Raw genomic sequence first — 19,245 nt, 5'->3', positions numbered from 1 at the left:
ATAATGCCTCCAAAAAATAAAAACAGTCAATGCTTTCCAACATTTGATTATTTTTCTGGATAATTAATAAGACTACTTAGACATGTGTGATGGTTCACTGAGTGTGGATATCAGAAGACTGAAGAGAGAGCTTTAAATCACTAGCTGCTGCACAAAGGTCCCAGGATAAGCTCCCTTGTCATACAGCTCTGTGTCTCCGTGGACTATCACACATCTCAGAAGCTCAGTGTTACAACAGTAAGAACAATGGTAAACTGATTTTGTGACCCTGTTCAGTGAGTGCTATTTATGTTGCTGAGAAAGGACTTAAGTAATCAGCTGGGATGAGCTGGATATTCAGTTGCACATGCATTCCATGATGTACAGAAAGCAGGAGGAATATTATCTTTTCAAATGAGTTTTATTTGTTTTCTTTTCTTTCTTTCTTTCTTTTCTTCCTTTCTTTTTTTACATGAATTTAAGGTACTTATATGAATGAAATCTTCTTTATTTTTCACCTTTTTGTCCTTGTGAATGAATGATTTCTAGAGAATATATGGAAATACATTTTTTTTCACCCAAAGGGGTCAATTTTTCCATGTATTATTTCTCCACATGACATCCAAATATATCTATTAGTATACCCTATTTCTGTCATTAGCAATACAATGTAACCACCTTTTCCAATGTGGCCTACATTTTCAAAAGCTTATGATTAGGAGTTGGTGGGAAAGCTCATGGGAAGAACATAGCAAGACTAACACTATGACTCTGAGCTCATTCTGTGTGAACAAAAAAAGTAAAAATAATGCCACCAAGAACCAAACTAATTCATAACCCCACAAAAGTGCTGATAGCAGTAGGGGAAAATGCCTATAAATCTGTCTACATCTTAGAGCTTTGACCAAATAAATTTGATTCCATTCCTATTTTCTTCTATATGAGAATTTGCTATGTGGGAAAATGCCTATAAATCTGTCTACATCTTAAAGCTTTGACCAAATAAATTTGATTCCATTCCTATTTTCTTCTATATGAGAATTTGCTATGTATAAATTGTGAATTGATTTATAATTAGATAGTACAAGATGTTACCAAGGCCTCCACAGACTTCAAAGGACTACTCATGAGCTATACTCTTTTAAAGTTATTATCTTGTAAGGATTGCTACACACTGAAGTTTAGAGGACAAGTTAGATAATAATATTTAAATTTAAAAAGTTTTCACAATATTTTATCATAAACAGACACATAGCATATAATATCCTGGCTGAGTTGGTGGGTTGAGTGGATTTAGTTATTGAATAGCTTGCCCGACTCTCTGTCCAATTATAACCAACAAATCCATATCAATTTTTGTGAGGAAAAATTCCCTATGGTATACAACAATACATATACTCAAAGGGAAACTAATATAGATTGTGACATTTGAGTTACCCTGAAACTTTATTATATGAACAAATTAGACAGTAGCAAAAGTGTTGATAATACTGTGTTTTGAAATATCACTGTCTATAAAGTAGTACACCACTGTTTCCTTTACAGGAAGAACTTAAACAATTTTGTTTAATGATCCTATACATTTCCCCCTCTCCATATAACTCTATTTTCCTGCTACAATCTGCAATTATTTCCTTTTCTCCAAGGAGAAAATTTCATCAAAGAATAAAAGCCAGTTCACTTACAATCAGCTTCTCTACGTCCTATGATATTTTTTATTTGTAGAGACTGAGGGAGATTCTTTAAGATGACTCTCCTGTGTTTTATTACCGAAGAGTAATGAGTTCCCGCATCTTAAAAATGGGTCGTGGGGCCCATGATTGCAAGATACCACTGTCACAATATGCACACACATGATTGATTACCCAATTTATTGGTAATATTTTATGTGCCATCATGGTGCATTTTAAATGGTTTTGACAAGTACAGAAGAATGTCATTGACAGGTGCAGAAATAAATGATGGGTTTAAGCTTTCAAATGTTTTTTTTACAGCGTTTCACTGAGTGGCAGGTTGATAAATTAAAATTACAGTTGGAGCATCAGGCCTCAAAGCACAAGTGCTTCAGATGACAAAAATAGCTCTGTGGAAACTTTGTGTACTCTCTAGAGAAGCAGCCTGGAGGGGCTTGGGAAAGAATAAGGCAAGTGCAGTTGCTAAAGAAATCATTAATTTTGTGGTAGTGTTGTTTGAGTCTATAAAACAACAAAAATGGATTTTTTTTTTTAGGAGAGGGAAATTGGCTTTATCTCTTTATTCCTGTTTTCCTTGGAGATGTATAGAAAATTACACTCATACTATCAAGACAAGCTTTGAGTTGCCCATCAGTGATTCCAGATGGTAATGTTTAAAGCTTAAGGACAATATCTTATTACCCTTCTCTTGATATATATAGTGCAGCTAAACCGTAGCTTAGACTGTCACCATGGCCCAATACAGGCCAATAGAGAAAAAACCGCCACTCTGACACGTATTTTTTCTGATGTTAAGAAAGAAAATGATTGTTGCGGACACTTTTCATTGTTACATTGTTCATTTCTATCTTACATCTTTTCAAGTATATCTAAAGTACTGTAGGTAGTTCTAAGTGGTGCTATGATGACATCCTTTAGATAATGTCATCCTTAAGATAAAATAAAAAGCAAACCCATGACTATGCACACTACAATGGGTCCATTTCTCCTATTAGATGAACACTTCAGTATTTTTGTATAGTTTCTGCCATTCTTTGGTTTCTCCTGTTTTTTCAGGAACCTTTCAAGCTTGCTAAGAAATGCTGGGCTTGGCACAGTAACTTCTCTCTGCTGCCATCTCCCCAATGTATTCTCCCAGGAATGGCTTTCTTAGCACAACTGTATTAAAAGCTTGTCTCTTCTTAAACAGGAACGTGCCTTCCATTTGGGTCCTAAAAAGATGTCTAATCCTCTGCTCAATGGTTTTAAGCTCACAAGGACAAAAGTAAGAAAACGTCTTAATTCTTAAATGATCAGCACATATCTGTGAAATTTTACTTTTACATTTTCCTGGGCGTTGATGACAACCCGAAATCAGCAAAGTTTTCTGCTGTCCATACTTTTATTTAAAAGATTTAATATGACACACCATACTTTATGTAACTATGATATATTTGTTCCAGAGCTGTCTTCATCTCTTCATGCTATTTCGATTTTCCTCAACCGTATCCCTCCGACACTATCCGCATCTTGAGCAGTCGATGAAAAATCCTGTGCAGATTCCATTCTTTGTTCAACTTCTCTTCCCATTATCCACTCTCACCACTGCCTTTCCATAATATTGAGACACTTGGATTTTATCACTTGGAATTCCTATGATTCAGTAAAACTTAACTTCTATGGGAAAGATTGATACCTTCATTGACCAAAATATTAATAGAAATTGGTGTTCATTTCTTGCTTACTGTGTGCCAAATATTCTTATAACCATATGAGGTAGATCTTATTGATCATAATCGTAAGGATTACAGACCATCATGGAGTGAAAAAAAAAAAAAAAACAGATTCACAGAAGACCTAACCAGTTTTCCTAGTTACTTGTTAAGGAAATGCCAAGATGGCAATCAGATCAAGCAAGTCTATTCATAGAATTTGGACACTTAAAACACAGAGCTGAAAGTATCATGATGTATAATACCAGTAGTCTAAGGTTGTCTATGAAGCTTGGGACAATTCTTGAATTCAATAAGACTTTCAAGGTTTAACAGAGTTCTTATAACAGCTGAAGTATACTGAATATCTAAATTCAGTATCACGAGTAGAAGTGTTTAGACGCCATTTTGCAAGGAGAATCATTTAATGTAACCTATCTACTGGCTTCTTCTGATCAGTTTTGGGCAAACAGTGAGTTCTCCTAATCTGATACCATTTGGCTCCACTGTTGAGACTTAATAAACAGCTCTCATGCATCTGATGGACTCAGAGGTCCAGGTATGTCTAGCTTTGATCAGCTCACTTATACAGCCTCACATACAGTAAGATATGTAAGAGATATGATATGAAATAGATATACAAATTCTGGTATTTCTAAATGTGATGATTATTGCAAGTTTCTCAACCAAACCTAAGATATACTGTTGTTGTATTAGTGTAACTTTTATATTGCTTAGAGTTTTAGGAATTACCTTAACACAGTGAAACAAGCATGGAAAAGTTTACCCATCTAATCATCACCCTCAAAGAAAAGATACTGATGGGAAAAAATCGTCAGCTGGAAGTTTAATTCACTGTCTCACAACAGAAGTCTTTTAGGGCTGTCCACTTCATTCCAAAAAGGTAGGATGAAGTAATTGACATGGAAATTCTTTTAGTTCTTTTGGTTTCTACATGTGTCTCCAAGAAGTCACAGTAACTCAAAGAATTTGCAATGATACATAATGGAGTATTTTAGGGAACTGGTCACATACCCTGAACCATAAGAAAAGTTGACATTTGTGAATAATTCCTATGAGCCAAGAATAGTGCTAAGTGCTAAATTCTAAATATCTTGTTTAAACTCCAGTTTCCATATGAGAACCTAATGCATGAAGGTTTAAGGAATTGTCTAAATGAATACAGCTAGCAACAACTATCAGAGACTAAGAGAACTAAGGATACTTTTGTAAGCACATATTGACAGATAATTTTATATATTGGAAGAAGATGGACAAGAATATGCAATATTTAGAATGGGTTTTGGATAACATAATTCACATGGATTTTATTGATAGCAAAGTAAATATATCCAGGCATACATATTTAATATTGCATCCCCATGTTTCAATGTATCAACCATAGTCATGTGTTTATTTGTTTCATTGTGTGAATATGTTCTATTTCATAAATATGAAAATTTTTATTTATTTTTTATTATTATTATTTTACATGTCTATCCCAGTTCCCTTTTCCTCCCTCCCACTCTCCCTCCCTCCCTCTCTCTTACCCTCTCTTCCCCCTCACATGCACCCTGATTCCCCTCCCCTCCCAGACTTCCTAGTGTCTGCTGGGTTCATGAGTACCTTGTGTTCATGAGATCTTCTTAAACAGAGGCAGGAGAGAGCTACATGTATACTTTAGGATAATATTATTTAAAATCATTATCTCATAGGGAATGTAGACATTCATGTATAAACAACAGTATCCAGTCAGCAGAAGCCTTACACTTTTAAAACATGTGGAAAACAGCAATGCATAGTTATTGCCATGCCAATATTCCCACCATAAGCATTTGATGAGTTACACATTAAGCTAATTTGGGGAAGTTAGATTCCTTGCTTAAATATTGAGTATTAAACTCTTGATAAGCTTAAAACAAAGATTACTCGGGATCTGTCTTTGTTCAAGAGAGGTGCACAGTAAAAAAGATGGATCCATCCAAAAGTAATGAGAACAGAAAAGGCAGCAAAGAAACATTATTAAGTGGGGCATGAAGCAAAGCTATTTTAGCACTTTTGACTAGAGTGCAGACATGTATGCATTCAAATGAGATTCTTTGGGGTTAGAGGTTTTTAACAATAGGGCCTGATGATCAAAGCAGGACAGATGTATGCTGTAATAATTTTTCATCAGCAGACCAACTTGAGCTTTCATTTTTCAAGAAATTCTCCAATAACACCATTTGTTCCATTTTTTGCCTTCCCTCACAATTATTTTGATTTCAAAGAGACTCACTGAAAAGCATAGATGAGTGGAAGAGAATTGGGGACCATGTTGTTCAGTGGATAATAGGAATGCTCTAGAACTGTGAACAAAGTGATTAAAAAAAAAAAAAAAAAAGGTTACATGAGTATTTCACAGTCAATCCCCTTCACACCAGTATGGTGTGAGATGACTGGCTGCAGAGTGTGACTTTTCCCCTAATCAAATCTGATACGACACTAGTTTTTAATACATTCACCACAATGGTGATCATGTGAAATCCTTCATAGGATATCTGTGTATATATAAGCCAATGGTTCTTCAACACAACAGACAAGATACAACGTGACTCATTCTTAGTTCTAACATGCTTTTGCTTACTGACAGTATTATTATTATTAGGACATGCAACATCCACAAGACAATACCTCACCGTAGGCAATCATTACTTGTTTTAGAGATGTGCCTTAGGATTTCTTAGCTCTGTTATTCACAGAGGTGGAGGGTGTGAGTGAGGAGAAGAAAGTACAGTAGTTAGAAGTTATGAAGAATATATAGAAAATGTCAGAAAGGGAAGGAGAAACCCTGAAAAGAGCAGACTTAAAAAGAAATAGTACAAAATGGATAGAAAGACTAGGGGTGGGAAATGTCTGGGTCAGAGGAATTTTAAAAATCAATCTAAGCCTCTCTTTCCTGGATGAAAAGAATACTCATCATAATTGGCCGTGGTGATCTGAAAGAAAATGGCCTCCATAACAAGTGACACTATCAGGAGGTGTGGCTTTGTTGGAGTAGGTGCAGCTTTGCTGAAGGAAATGTGTGACTGTGAGGGTGGGCTTTGAAGTCTCCTTTGCTTAAACTGCACTCAGTGTGATGCACAGTTGGCTTCTACTGACTGTGGATCAAGTTGTAGAAGTCTCACTTCCTTCTCCAGCACATCTGCCTGCATGTTACCCACCATGACGATGAAACTGTAAGCTAGCCCCGATTAAATATTTTCCTTTATAAGAGTTGTAATAGTTAGGTGTCTCTTTGCAGCAAAAGAAACCCTAACTTAGACACTTGGAAAACTTTATAGGATATAGAGGGCTCCTTATGCATCAATTAATTGAATGTATGAGGTCACACAACAGTTTTAAGAGTGTTTCAGTTGAGTCTTTATGGAACAACATTAGCATCTTCTCTTTGTCTTTGTCTTTTAGGAAGTGACTGGCTATGGTTTTTAATATGATGCTAGAGACAAGGGACTAGAAATATCATTGATTTAGTCCTGTCTAATTTAAACAAAAACATTCATATTTAAAATATTTAGATGCATACTCACCCAACAGACAGGAATGGCTCCTTTGATTCAATCCTATAAAATATGAAAACTTTATTTTAATATAACAATATTTACACATTGATTTTATATGAACGGGGCAAAATACTGTAATGTCTTGCATGGAAATGTGTTTACAGCAGTAAAATTATATACATACATTTGCCTAATATATATTACATATAATATATATTCCTAATACATATGTGCCATATATTATATGTGTTATGTGTGTGTGTGTGTGTGTGTGTGTGTGTGTGTATGCATATGCCTACTATAGTAAGTCTACATATTATTGTTCTACTTGGATTCAGGGCAGATAAAGTCAAAGCCTTGGACAGGGAATGCAACTTTTAAAGACAGTATTACAGTGAGAGAGAGTCTAATTCTTAGTTGTACTCCATATAAAACTATTTTTTTGTTAATAGAGGCAGTTTGATTCCAGAAGTTTTAATATATCTACTTTTAGGTGTAATAGTGAAGAGATCTATAATGAATTGATTTAGATATTGGCTGAGTAATTGTTTCCCAAGCATTATACTCTGTAATGACAAGGGAGAAGAGATGTCATAGGCAATCATTTGCTGGGGGTAATGCTCTGGGAGAAAGGGTGATGTCATGCCACAGATTAGGATCTTTCCTTCAAACCTCTAGCTAGGTGTTTCCTGTTTCTCCCAAGAGTCCAAATGCTATATGTAATATAGAAAGGCTGTTTAGTGTGACATCTCCAGAAATCTACTTTAAAGATCTTTGTAGCTTGCTCTTCTCATCATGAAAAAGTACAGAACTGATTCCAGCTAATTTTCTTACCCCAGGTGCCCAGGTGACAATTCCACGTTTTTTATAAAAGGTCAGTTTTTAGGCATTTCTTAATTAACAAGGAGATATAAGGCAGGTGTATGTTTTTTTTTTCCTGTAGATTTCTTACAAAATTATGGGCTAAATTATTCCAATAGTGACATGTTTTAAGTAAATACTGACATTTCCTGCTAGGACAACCACTCAAGCCAGCAAACTCCAGGGCTCCTTGTTTTTTTTTTTTTTTTTTTTTTTTTTATTTAAATTTGAAACAAGCTTGTTTTACTTGTCAATCCCAGTCCCCTCACCCTTCCATCCTCCCCCATTACCCACCCCAATCCCCATCCCATCCCATGTATGTTCCCCAGGGAGGGTGAGGCCTTCCATGGGAGTCTTCAAAGTCTGCCATATCATTTGGGGCAGGACCTAGACCCTCTCCCATGTGTATAGACTGAGAAAGTATCCCTATGTGTGGGATGGGCTTCCGAAATCCACTCATATAGTAGGGATAAATATTGATCCATTACTAGAGGCCCCATAGACTGCCCAGGCCTCCTAACTGACACCTGTAAGGGGTATGGTTTTTTCCTCCCGCCGCCTGGTCTTGTCCTGCTGCCGCGCCAGCCCCAAATAATGCACAGAGACTCTGTATTTGACATTATACTGTTGGCCACGTACTAGTTTCTTATTGGCTAGCTCTATCTTAAGTAGTAACCCATTTCTGCTGATCTATGTATTTTCACATGGCCTTCTCTTACCGGGGAGGCGGCTGGCATCCAGCTTTCTCCAGACTCTCCATCTTGACTCCTCCTTCCTCTTCCTATTTCCTCCTTGTCTCCTAGTCCCTCCTATCTTCCTTTCCTATTGGCCAACAGTCTTTATTATTACTCAGTATGAGAAACATATACAGAATGACATCTCCCATCAGACACCCACGTTCATGGGGTCTGGGTCATTCCTATGCTGGTTTCCCAGCTATCAGTCTGGGGTTCATGAGCTCCCCTTGTTCAGGTCAGCTGTTTCTGTGGGTTTCTCCAGCCTGGTCTTGACCCCTTTGCTCATCACTCCTCCCTCTCTGCAACTGGATTCCAGGAGTTCAAGGCTCCTTTTGTTTCTGTTTCCTCAGCATTGAGATTACAAGTGTGCCACCATGCCTGACTGCCTGTGGAGCAGTTCATTGGCTGACTGTTTTCCTCAACCTACAATTATTTAATGTACACGTGATAGGAAGCTTAAATATATACCATTTAGTGAAAAAGTTGTTGGTTTTATATATTCAGGCAGGTAACTGAAAGACATGACTGCATCCAAATTAGACAGCCGTGCCAATAGTTTTCCCCCATTCCTCTTGCATGTATCAAGCCACAAGCTACTGGAAATAAACCTCAATGCATGAGGACAGAGTTTAAATAAACCCATGTCCCAGCACAGAAGAAGAGCCTTAGCAATTCCCTTATACAGTCACCATGAAAGAGAAGCCGATGCCTTTTCCTTTTGTGAATTTTAAATATACACATTTATTTGTTTAGGCAAACTAATGACATTTTATTTATTTTTTTTATTTTGCTTATTATTCTTATGCATTTGTGATATCGTAAAGCCAACAAATGTAGAGGAAAATTGTTGATGTAAATAATGACACAGAAGACTGTTTCTTAATTGGACCTGTGCTTTCCATTTGACAATACTGAAAAGCAGAGAATTTATGGGAATTACTTCTCCAAAATTATCCAATGATTTCAGCTCGTATCATCTATTGTTTTGAGACTTCATTTTAAGTGTGTGATCTGCTTGTGTTAGGTGAATGCTTCAGCTTCCTCAGAACGTCACTGAACAGCATTCTTTAAGGATTCACAGACAACCAAATAAATGCAAGGCAACCACTGTGCATTTACTTGCAATGTTCCAAAAGCTAAGTTTAGAATGTTTGAAATGATGGTTGTTGATTAAATGTTCTTATATTTCATAAGGTTTCAGATATGCCACTGTTACATTAATATATACAGGGATGAATGTGATATCGCTGCCCTTAGAGATTACTAATTTTGGCCTGATTATCCAGCTCATTATTCTCCTTCTCCCCTTATTACTTCACTCACATGATTGTCCCCTTGTAACTGTTAACACTAATCATCCAATTGACAGGGTTAAGAATAAGTCTCTGGATATGACTTTTAAGAAATTTCTAGATTGAGTTGAGGTTGGAGAACCCACAATAATTTCGACATTGCTATTCTATGTCTTAGGGTCATGGACTGAATAAAAAAGGTGAATTGGAGTTGCACAACTGCATTCTTCACTCTCTGATTCCTGACTCCTCATGCAGAGTGACAAGATATCTCATGTTCCTGCAATGAGGGACTACACCCTCAAACTGAGCAAGAGTAAACTTCTTTTTCTTAAAGTGCTATTGCCTACCATTTTGCCACAGAAACAAGGAAAGTAACCAATACATATTTCAAATTTTTTTTAATTCAGAGATAAATGCAGAGCTTTTAAAATGATTTTTGATTGCAGGCTTTTGTGTTTATTATACAACTTAGGCATATAAGTCAAATGTTGTTCACTATGTAATTTTATGTCACAGACTATGCATGTTATTCATAGTTTTAAATAGTAGGAAAATTCTAAAGGAAAGGTAATATTTTTGTGTCTGTTGAAATTAATATATAATTCCAAATTCAATATTTTTAGTAAGCTCCTGGGAACAGGAGGTATTTGATTTATGTATTGTTCAAAGATAAGTTTGTGCAACAGGAACATGTTGAAGTGTTGGAGCATAAACTGTTTATTCACTGTCTTGTGTTACAAGTAGGTTTTTTCCCCAGCCACAAATAATACACAGAGAGACGCTGTATTTGATACAATGCTCTTGGCCAGTTACTTGTTTCTTTTTGGCTAGCTCTGTCTTAAGTATTAGCCCATTTATATTAATCTAAGTATTTCCACATGGCCTCATTTTACCGGAGAGAGCACCTGGACCTTTGTTGTCTTGAGTCTCTATGTGCTGACTCCTCCTTACTACTACCACCTCAAATCCTCCTTGTCTCCTAGTCCCGCCTATCTTGTTTTCCTATTGGCCAACAGCGCTTTATTCATTAACCAGTATGAGAAACATATTTACAGAATAACATCTCCCATCAGTCTTGTAGTATTTTTTTCATGCCTCTTATAGAATGCTTATCTTTCTGTGCACCTTGGTCTAATATGGTTTATGAACCAAATAGGAAAGATGATGATACCCATTAGTCATGCTAAGCCATAGAGGTTAAGCACTAGGTCCCAACGTTCCTAAGTGTCTTCATGGTGATGCAGAATAAGAGATTGTAAAAAGGAATTGACATTGGCATAATAACACATCTCCTAAGTGAAGACACTAGAGAAGAATATCACAGCAGCCCATGTTGAACGTCCCTCTGCTTGGATGCCACATGTTCATTTATGGCTCATCATTTTTGCATCAAAGTCTCCATGCATGTGATGTCAGAAATACTGTCTGCACTCATGGTATCCAGATACAGGACAGACACCCTTACCAGTTGAAGGTGCTATTGTGAACAATGGAAATTGTGTTCTCAGAGCAGCTTACAGTGTTGATAGCACTGACTGGAGGCTGTGTACAAGTTTATGCTAAAGATGGATTGCCGACACTGAACACAAACTACCAAAGTGTATAACAAGCTCATTTTAGTTCTGAAAACTGAAGAAACAATATAAAAGAAAAAAGCCATGAGAAATATCCCTTCAGAGAAAAATTGTTTCTCAATTTACTGCTTAGAAACAAGTGATTACATTGTGATATGCCCAGAGAGAACCTGTCTATGAGTTTTTATAAAGTAATTGTTTTGTGGAGAAAGGGATTGATTTTTATCTTTCCTAAGATTTAGTTTTCACAAGAAGTAGGTTTTGAATTTAATAATACGTTATTCAGAGCCCACGAGAATTTAGCAGTAGAATAAAATAAATGCACCATAGCCTCTAGAAGAAAGAAGTAGGCAATTGCAAAGAGTTAGAGCACAGAATTAAGATCAATAAGGAGAATTAAGGAGATTAAAGCTATATTTAATTACAAACTAATTTATATTTAATAGACTAGTCGTCCTTCAAAATGCTTCATAATCACTGACTTATTCAAAGGTTCTAATATTCTGTGAAGCAACTCTTATCATCCACATTAGGAAGCAGACCAAAAAACTATAAATGCATACTTTCTTAAGCCACACAGCCGATAAGTGGTTGAGAGTTGAACTCAGGCGTAGTGCCTGCACAGTTTCCACCTCCAGTTCTGTGTGACGCCCTGCCCTGCCACTATCTCTTCTGCACTCTGCTCTGCTAATACGCCACTGTTGCATCTTATGATCCAACATTCATATTCTCTACTGGGAAACCACAATGTTCTCATGTACTATTTTCTAGCTTTGCAGATTCTGAGATTTGAGTTCCTCGTGTTGTTTGATTTCAACATGTAACCATAGGCACCCACCAAACATTTGTTAAAAGCCTATACCTTAAGAGGTTCCAACAGAGCCGGGCAGTGGTGGCCCACACATTTAATCCCAGCACTCTCGAGGCAGAGGCAGGTGGATCTCTGTGAGTTTAAGGACAGCCTGGTCACAGAGCTAGTTCCAGGACTGCCAAGGCTATTACACAGAGAAATTCTGTCCCGAAAACAAAACAAAACAAAAACAAAAAACGAAGGTCCAACTGAAATTCTTGTTCTGACCTTTGTAGTTTATTCACTAATTGTGAATACTCAGCCACTTATGCCAATGAATTAGCAATGTAGATTTTTTTTTTTTGGTTAGGAGTGCCTGTTTACCCATATTCACTTTCAGAATATCTTTGAAATTTGGTTCATTCTGAGGTCAAAAGAATGTTCTTAAATCTCTTGGCTTAATATTATTCACCTTTCAGAGGATCCTCAACTTTCATGTGAGCTTTTAGAAAATAATCCTCTCAGATTTTTCATCCTTCAGTATTCTTTAAAATAACCACATACACCAGTAGAGCTGCCTTCTAGTGTCCAAATCTACTCATACAATATCTCTCACTACAGTGCTTGGAGAACTTTGTGAAAGTCTTAGTATAGGGTGCTGTAAACCCAGCATCCTTATTCATTAACAAATATTATTGTGATTACAAAGTTTCTTCTAAGATTGTACCCTCTTAAAAATTCAGTTCCCTATAGATGCACAGGCTATCCTTGAAATCATCATTCTCCTGGCTTCAGCTTCCTAAGTGCAGGGATTACAAGCTTGCATCATCATATATAACATTATTTAACAGAGATTGGTAGGAATGGTTTGCCAGTAAATTTTCACTACTTTGCCAGCTCCCAATCTTGTTATTTACTCACATAATAAAGATCAAAGTCTTTAAAATAAATGAGTTCCCTCACAATCTGTATAAAGTATAACATTTTGCACTTATTCTTTTATTGTTTTTGTGTGTGCATGGTTTGTGCATCAGTCACAGTGACCAGATTGCTCATTGTCTGGGTGCTATTTGGAATTCTCATACTCTTAAGTTTTGCCTCTTACTATGTTTTCATAGACATAACTACAAACACTTTTGAAAGATTATTGCTTCTCTATGAAACTGAAATATTTTATAGGGACTTAAAACTATAAACTATAAAAGGAGTACTACCAATATGAAAAATGATTTTATACAGGATCTTATAGCTGAAATGCCAACTAAATATATTATACACTAGCATCTGATCCACTCAATGGATTCAGCAATAACAGCCCAAGCTTCAGTGCACATTTAATATGTACACGTAAACACCTGTAGAACACAGGTCCCAGAAGCCAGTTGCCTAATTATTTTAGTATTACTATGTGGCTTTGGGAATTAAGGGACTTACCTTTGTGGCTAAGTTGTCATGTCCAGAAAATGAAAATAATGGCAAAACCAGTTTACAGGGCTGTTTGTGAATATATATATATATATATATACACACATATATATATATATATTCAGCTACTAAATAAACATATATATATATATGTGTGTGTGTGTGTGTGTGTGTGTGTGTGTGTGTGTACACTAAATAAAGAGAAAGCAGATTGATAAGTACATGTCGCAAACCTAGACATTCATAGGAGTCATGCCAAAGTCAATACAACACTTCAGGCTACTGTTGGATGCTCCATGATGATGAAAATAACATAACAGCTGCCATACTAACTGATATTCAGTCAGCCTGGCCTCATAAAGAAGACAATGGTGTCCAGGTCACTCTAAATTATACTTTAGATAATTGCTCATTAGTTTCAGGGTAATTTAAGATGCTAAAGATTTTTTAAGGATGAAAGGTACCTTATTTTGATTTTTAAAATCTAGCCTATGTATTTATTATCAATTATCTGTGGTCTTTTTTTGGAGGCACATGGCACCTTCTTCATTCCAATACACTGATTTAAACAAGCTTTTTTCCTTGTAAGTGATGAAATGTGAGCAAACCATGATGTGTTATAAAAAAAGGTTAATACCTGAAAATTTATTTTTAATATCTTCCATTTGGTACATGTTGTATATTAAAATAAAACACACTTTCATCAGCCTGCTTAGACATACCTTCACTGCCAAAGAAATTTTCAAAATATAAGCTTCTTCATGTGTCTATAAAAAGTATATATGGGCAATTGCAGATGAGTTTGTGAGAAGTGCTGAAAGCTGGAATTTTTCTTTAATCTCTTGACACAAACACAAAAAAATATGAACCAACAGAAACAAAACAGTGTCCAGATTCTGTGTGAACCATTTGGGGTTTCATAGCTAAGAGATAACGGTTTTGGAAGAACAAAAGTTTCATTAATAAAACAAAACAAAAAGAAAACAAAAAACTTCCTTGATGTATAGCATGGGATAAGACTGGCTTTCTCACCTCTGCCCAGACAATGGTGTTCGTCTCAACAGCTGGTACCTTTATTTGAATGAAAGTTCAAAATACTACAACACAAAAGCTTGATACAGGCACTCAGATTAGATTCTTGTACCAATCACATCATTTCTCTGGTCATGGCTACCTGCGAGGGCATAGTGATGAGATGGATTACAGGGATTATCCCTTGCACAGTCATGTTCTGTCAACAGCATTGAGAAATTGGTGTCAAAAAAGGCTCTGGTTTGGACTGTGAGTGGATCGTTTTGGAAACCGCGAATAAGAACAGCCATCCCCCTAAGAGCTGGCAAGCTCTGAAGCTGAGAGGTCAAAGAAGCTTTAATTTTCTTGTCAGTTCTGATTAATTGATGATGGCTGCTGGGAACAGTGTGTGGACAAGGACTCTAAAACCTTCTTAGGCCTGAGGATGTGAGAGGGTTATAATTACTTTTGCCTGCTGCAGCAGTAAGGAAGGAAGAGAATTATGTCTAAATATGTATTTACCCAGGTTGTATTGATAGAAAGTACAAAATTTTACTCAGGCTTACAAAAGGAAGGAAGGGTTCAAATTCCCCAGTATAACAGATTTACAGACTATGTGACAATCTGAAAATAATAATGCACATTATTTAATGCCTTCTATGTTATAGGAAAAATTTTGAATTTGAAAAATATGTTTTAGCAGATCTAGTCCTTACAACCTTCTTGTGTTCAAAGTTGCCATCATCATCATTTGTATCTTACAAAAAACAAAGCACCAAAAGGATTATCAAAGGCAAAGACTGAGATAAACACATAAAGCATCTCTCTAGCTTTAATATTTCAGTATATTTGTTTTTTTATATATTTTTTTGTTGATCATTAAGTAGCCAAACTCACCTTCAATTCTAGAGAGAACCAAGCTTGTTCACTCCTATGGTAGAATATCTCTCCAGTGGATTCATTTTCTTTAGGATAAAATACAGCTGTGCTCTCTGCCTCTGTAACACCATTTTCAAGGGCTTTCATGCCCGATTGGGATCTCTGCTGAGGGCTACCATCCGGCCCCTGGTAAGCTTCATTTGCAGTTACCACCATCTGCACCACTGTCGCCAGGGATAAATTAATAGATGGCCGTGGGATCAGCACAGAAGTTCAGTGAGGTTTTTTTTAACACCCACGGTCATGACTTTTGCCTCATTGGAAATTGAGACTGCAGGGCTCTTATCCCTTGAACAGTCTATAATGTCCTTTCATAACTCTGCCAGAGGAGGTAACTATAGTAAGAAAGGAAGTGAAGGCTTCAAAAGCTTCTCCTGGCAAGAAAGGTCATTAGCTCTTATAAGATTCTCCTGGGAGGCCTAAAATACTTTATCTGACACCTCAGGGGTCTTCAGTGGGGATGGGAAGAATAGTTGATCAAGGCAGACTGGTGGCGGTTTTTCTCCACCCTAGAATGCCCTTCACAGTTCTATAGCGGAAGTGATGCACACCGCTGTGGAGACATTTCTATTAAAGAAAAACAACAATAATAATTTTCTGAAGAAAAGGATGTTCAAGTTCAATTGTTTTCAATCAGGCATTTTCTCATCAACATTGTGAGCCTAGGATGTAAGCAGAGGAACACAGAAAAAGGAGCCAGTGGCTTCTCCACCACCTTGTTCTGCTATCTTTAGTTGTTTGCTAATAGCTGATAAATCTGACATCTCAACTCCTTCTGCCTAGAATGCCATCTGGGGAAGCACACCATCAGTCACCGAGGTATCTAGTTTTAGATCTCAGTCCTCAGCTCTGTTCATTTCACAATTTGGTGCCATTTCTCTCTGTTCTGCATTTGAAGATGATGATATTAGAGTCAGTACAATTCTATGTCATCATGTGGTACCCTGTCAAGATAAGTTATGGAACCTCTGAATGCTACGAATGGCGATCAGTGAGTAAGTGTCAATAAGACACAGTAGGATGGAAGAGCAGAAACATCTCCCCTCCCAGGCATCTGTACTCTATTATTTCCTACCCTGTACATTCCAGCTGTGTCTGAGTCTCTCTCAGACCATGATCCAAGATTCAACATTACAAGGCCCCTTCTCTTGTCCCAGTGCGTAACACATTCAGGTCAAATTGTGGGTAATATTTGACACAGTGTTTGAGAAAAATAGCACATTTGTGTGTGTGTGTGTGTGTGTGTGTGTGTGTGTGTGCATTTTATTGATTGGGTCTTTGCCCTCTTCCTCGGTACAAATGGTATGGTAGGTTAATCTGAGTTCCTATATTGCTAAACCCAGGGTCTCTTTGATATAGCTTGCAAATACCTACCTAGCTATTCTTAAACCTCTAAAGAATCAAACGTTGGCAGTTATTTTCAGATGATGATTACTTTTAATTTTTGAAAGTGTATCTATTTGATGTATATAGGTGTTTCGTCTGAAAGTATGTCTATGCACCATGTGTGTGCAGTGCCTGTAGATGCCTGAATATTGGCATCAGATCTCCTGCAACTGGAGTTCCAAGTGTTTGTTAGCGGCTGTTACTACTTGAATCCAGGTCCTCTAGAAGAGTAGCCAATGTTCTTCACCACTGAGTCATCACTTTAGTCTAGATTGCAATGATCTTCCCTGCCTTATGTTGATTAAACTGGGCAGTGCCTATTTACTGAGGGAGTTATTCCGAGTCCCTTGATCCTGGAAGGGGTTCCTTAAATAGCTGCCAATGCAAATAGGTTCCCTCTCCCACTGCAGGTATACCTGTCTTAAAACATGTGGGTCTCTGATTCTAGGTTATAGGCTCTCTTACTTCTTTCTGTATTAACCTGCAAAATTTGGTCAAATCCTTAAATTTGGCAGTTATGAAGTCTTGTTTATTCTTTTCAAAAGTAATAGATAGCTTCCACAATGCAGAGTCCATGATAAGTTGTAAGTTAAAATGAACCTTGAAGGGCTTTTGACTCAATTTGTTCTTACTGAAAACATTCTTCACTGACCTCATACCACTCACAGTGGCTCAGTGTTTGTTCTCCTTGAGTCTGCTGGTTCATTCTTCAAATATTAGGACTCCAAAGTTCAGTACCTAGAGCACTCTTGTCAAGCATTATGGAACAGCTATTCTCACCCATTCTCAAGGATTTGAAATTCATATATACACTGTTAACTCACAAATACACAATCCTGTCCAGACACTTTTACCTAATTCCAGACTTGATATTCAACCGTCTACTTGACATCTTCACTCAGATGTCTCATAGACACCTCAACTTTAACATGCCCCAGAACTGAACAATATTCATCCTTCACAGCATCCTCTATCTACTCTAAAATTCACTGCCACACTAATATGACCCTATAGGTCCAGATTCCTATTCCTAAGAACTTGAAAGTATCTCTGGTAAACAGTCTGATCATCAGTAAGAACTTCCTGTCTTCTGCACATCAAGAGTCCTGTGCCTTTCCTTCATGGAAGGAATGTGGCATTTTGCCAGTCATGATCATCCAGACTCAGCTTCCTCATTTCTGGAGTTCCAGATGTTGATAGTGTCCATCTTCCTTTCTCCTTCTTGAAGTAAGTCGCCACATAAGAATACTGACTATGAAAAGCTATGAGATCAATGACTAACTTAGCCACCATCAATGAGCCCTCATCTAGTAGCTGATGGAAACAGAAGCAAACGCCCAGAATTAAACACTGAACCAAACTGGAATCCAGATGCAGAGAGGGAGGACAAGACCAGGCTGCAGAAACACATAGAGACAGCTGACCTGAACAAGGAGGAGCTAATGGCCCCCAGACTGATAGCTGGGAATTCAGCATGGGACTCACTCAGACCCCCTGAATATGGGTCTCAGCTAAAAGGACTAAGCAGTCTAAGGGACCTCTGATAGTGGAACCAGGATGTATCCCTGATGCACAAAAAGACTTTGCTGGCCCATCCCCCATGGAAGTATACTCCCTTAGCCTAGAGGCAGGAGGGAGGGCCTAGTCCCTACTCCAAATAACTTCACAGATTTAGATGACCCCTCCTGGAGGGCATCACCCTAAATGTGGAATGTGGGGGGACTGGAGGGGAGGGTGGTTGGGGTGCATATGAGGGTGGTAGAGAGGGAGGGAGGGGGAACTGGGATCGATATATAGTTCAATATATAAAGTAAAAATAAAATAAATAAAAAAACGAATACTGACTACTCTAAATTCACCTTATTATGACAAAGTCTTCACTAGTCACAGGAAAAGGATATGTGGAGAATGATGCTCAACTAACACAGATGTCTGTACTACCCTGGCTGATGTATCAGATGAGATATGCTCCAGCCTAATCCAGCACACAGAATAAAGCTTTTCAATAAGACATATTCAGACTACCAAATACATCAAAATTTTAAGGTGGCAAGTTTGGTTACTGCTAACAGAGGACATAATCAAGACCCTTGATTCCACCCTTATGCCAGTAGTCACGTTGGCTTTGCTTGCAAAGCAGGCCTGCAGTATAGACAATTCTTGTCCATTTCAGCAGTGTCACTCAACATCTTGCTTGGTTTTGCGTATTCTACCTTTGGTTCTCGGCAGAATATTTCCCCCTTGCAGCTACTATGACCATGATGGATGCATTTTTGGTCTATACCCAACGCTTACAAATTCTAACAGCTTATTCATGTTTT

At 37.4% G+C, this 19,245-nt stretch overlaps 1 protein-coding gene across 1 annotated transcript in view; it reads right to left on the bottom strand.

Annotated features, from left to right (window-relative positions):
• The window catches only part of Ralyl (RALY RNA binding protein like), a 519,057-nt gene that overhangs the window by 90,102 nt on the left and 409,710 nt on the right, over positions 1-19,245 (bottom strand). The window contains exon 4 of the mRNA XM_051196821.1: positions 6,934-6,966. Coding sequence (XP_051052778.1) covers positions 6,934-6,966 — 33 coding nt within the window. The remainder of the gene's footprint in view (positions 1-6,933; positions 6,967-19,245) is intronic.

The sequence above is a fragment of the Phodopus roborovskii genome, unplaced genomic scaffold (genome assembly GCF_943737965.1).
Source record: "Phodopus roborovskii unplaced genomic scaffold, PHOROB, whole genome shotgun sequence".
Taxonomy (NCBI): Eukaryota; Metazoa; Chordata; class Mammalia; order Rodentia; family Cricetidae; genus Phodopus; species Phodopus roborovskii.
The sequence above is the reverse complement of the archived record's forward strand: the minus strand, read 5'-3'. Positions and strand labels throughout refer to the sequence as shown.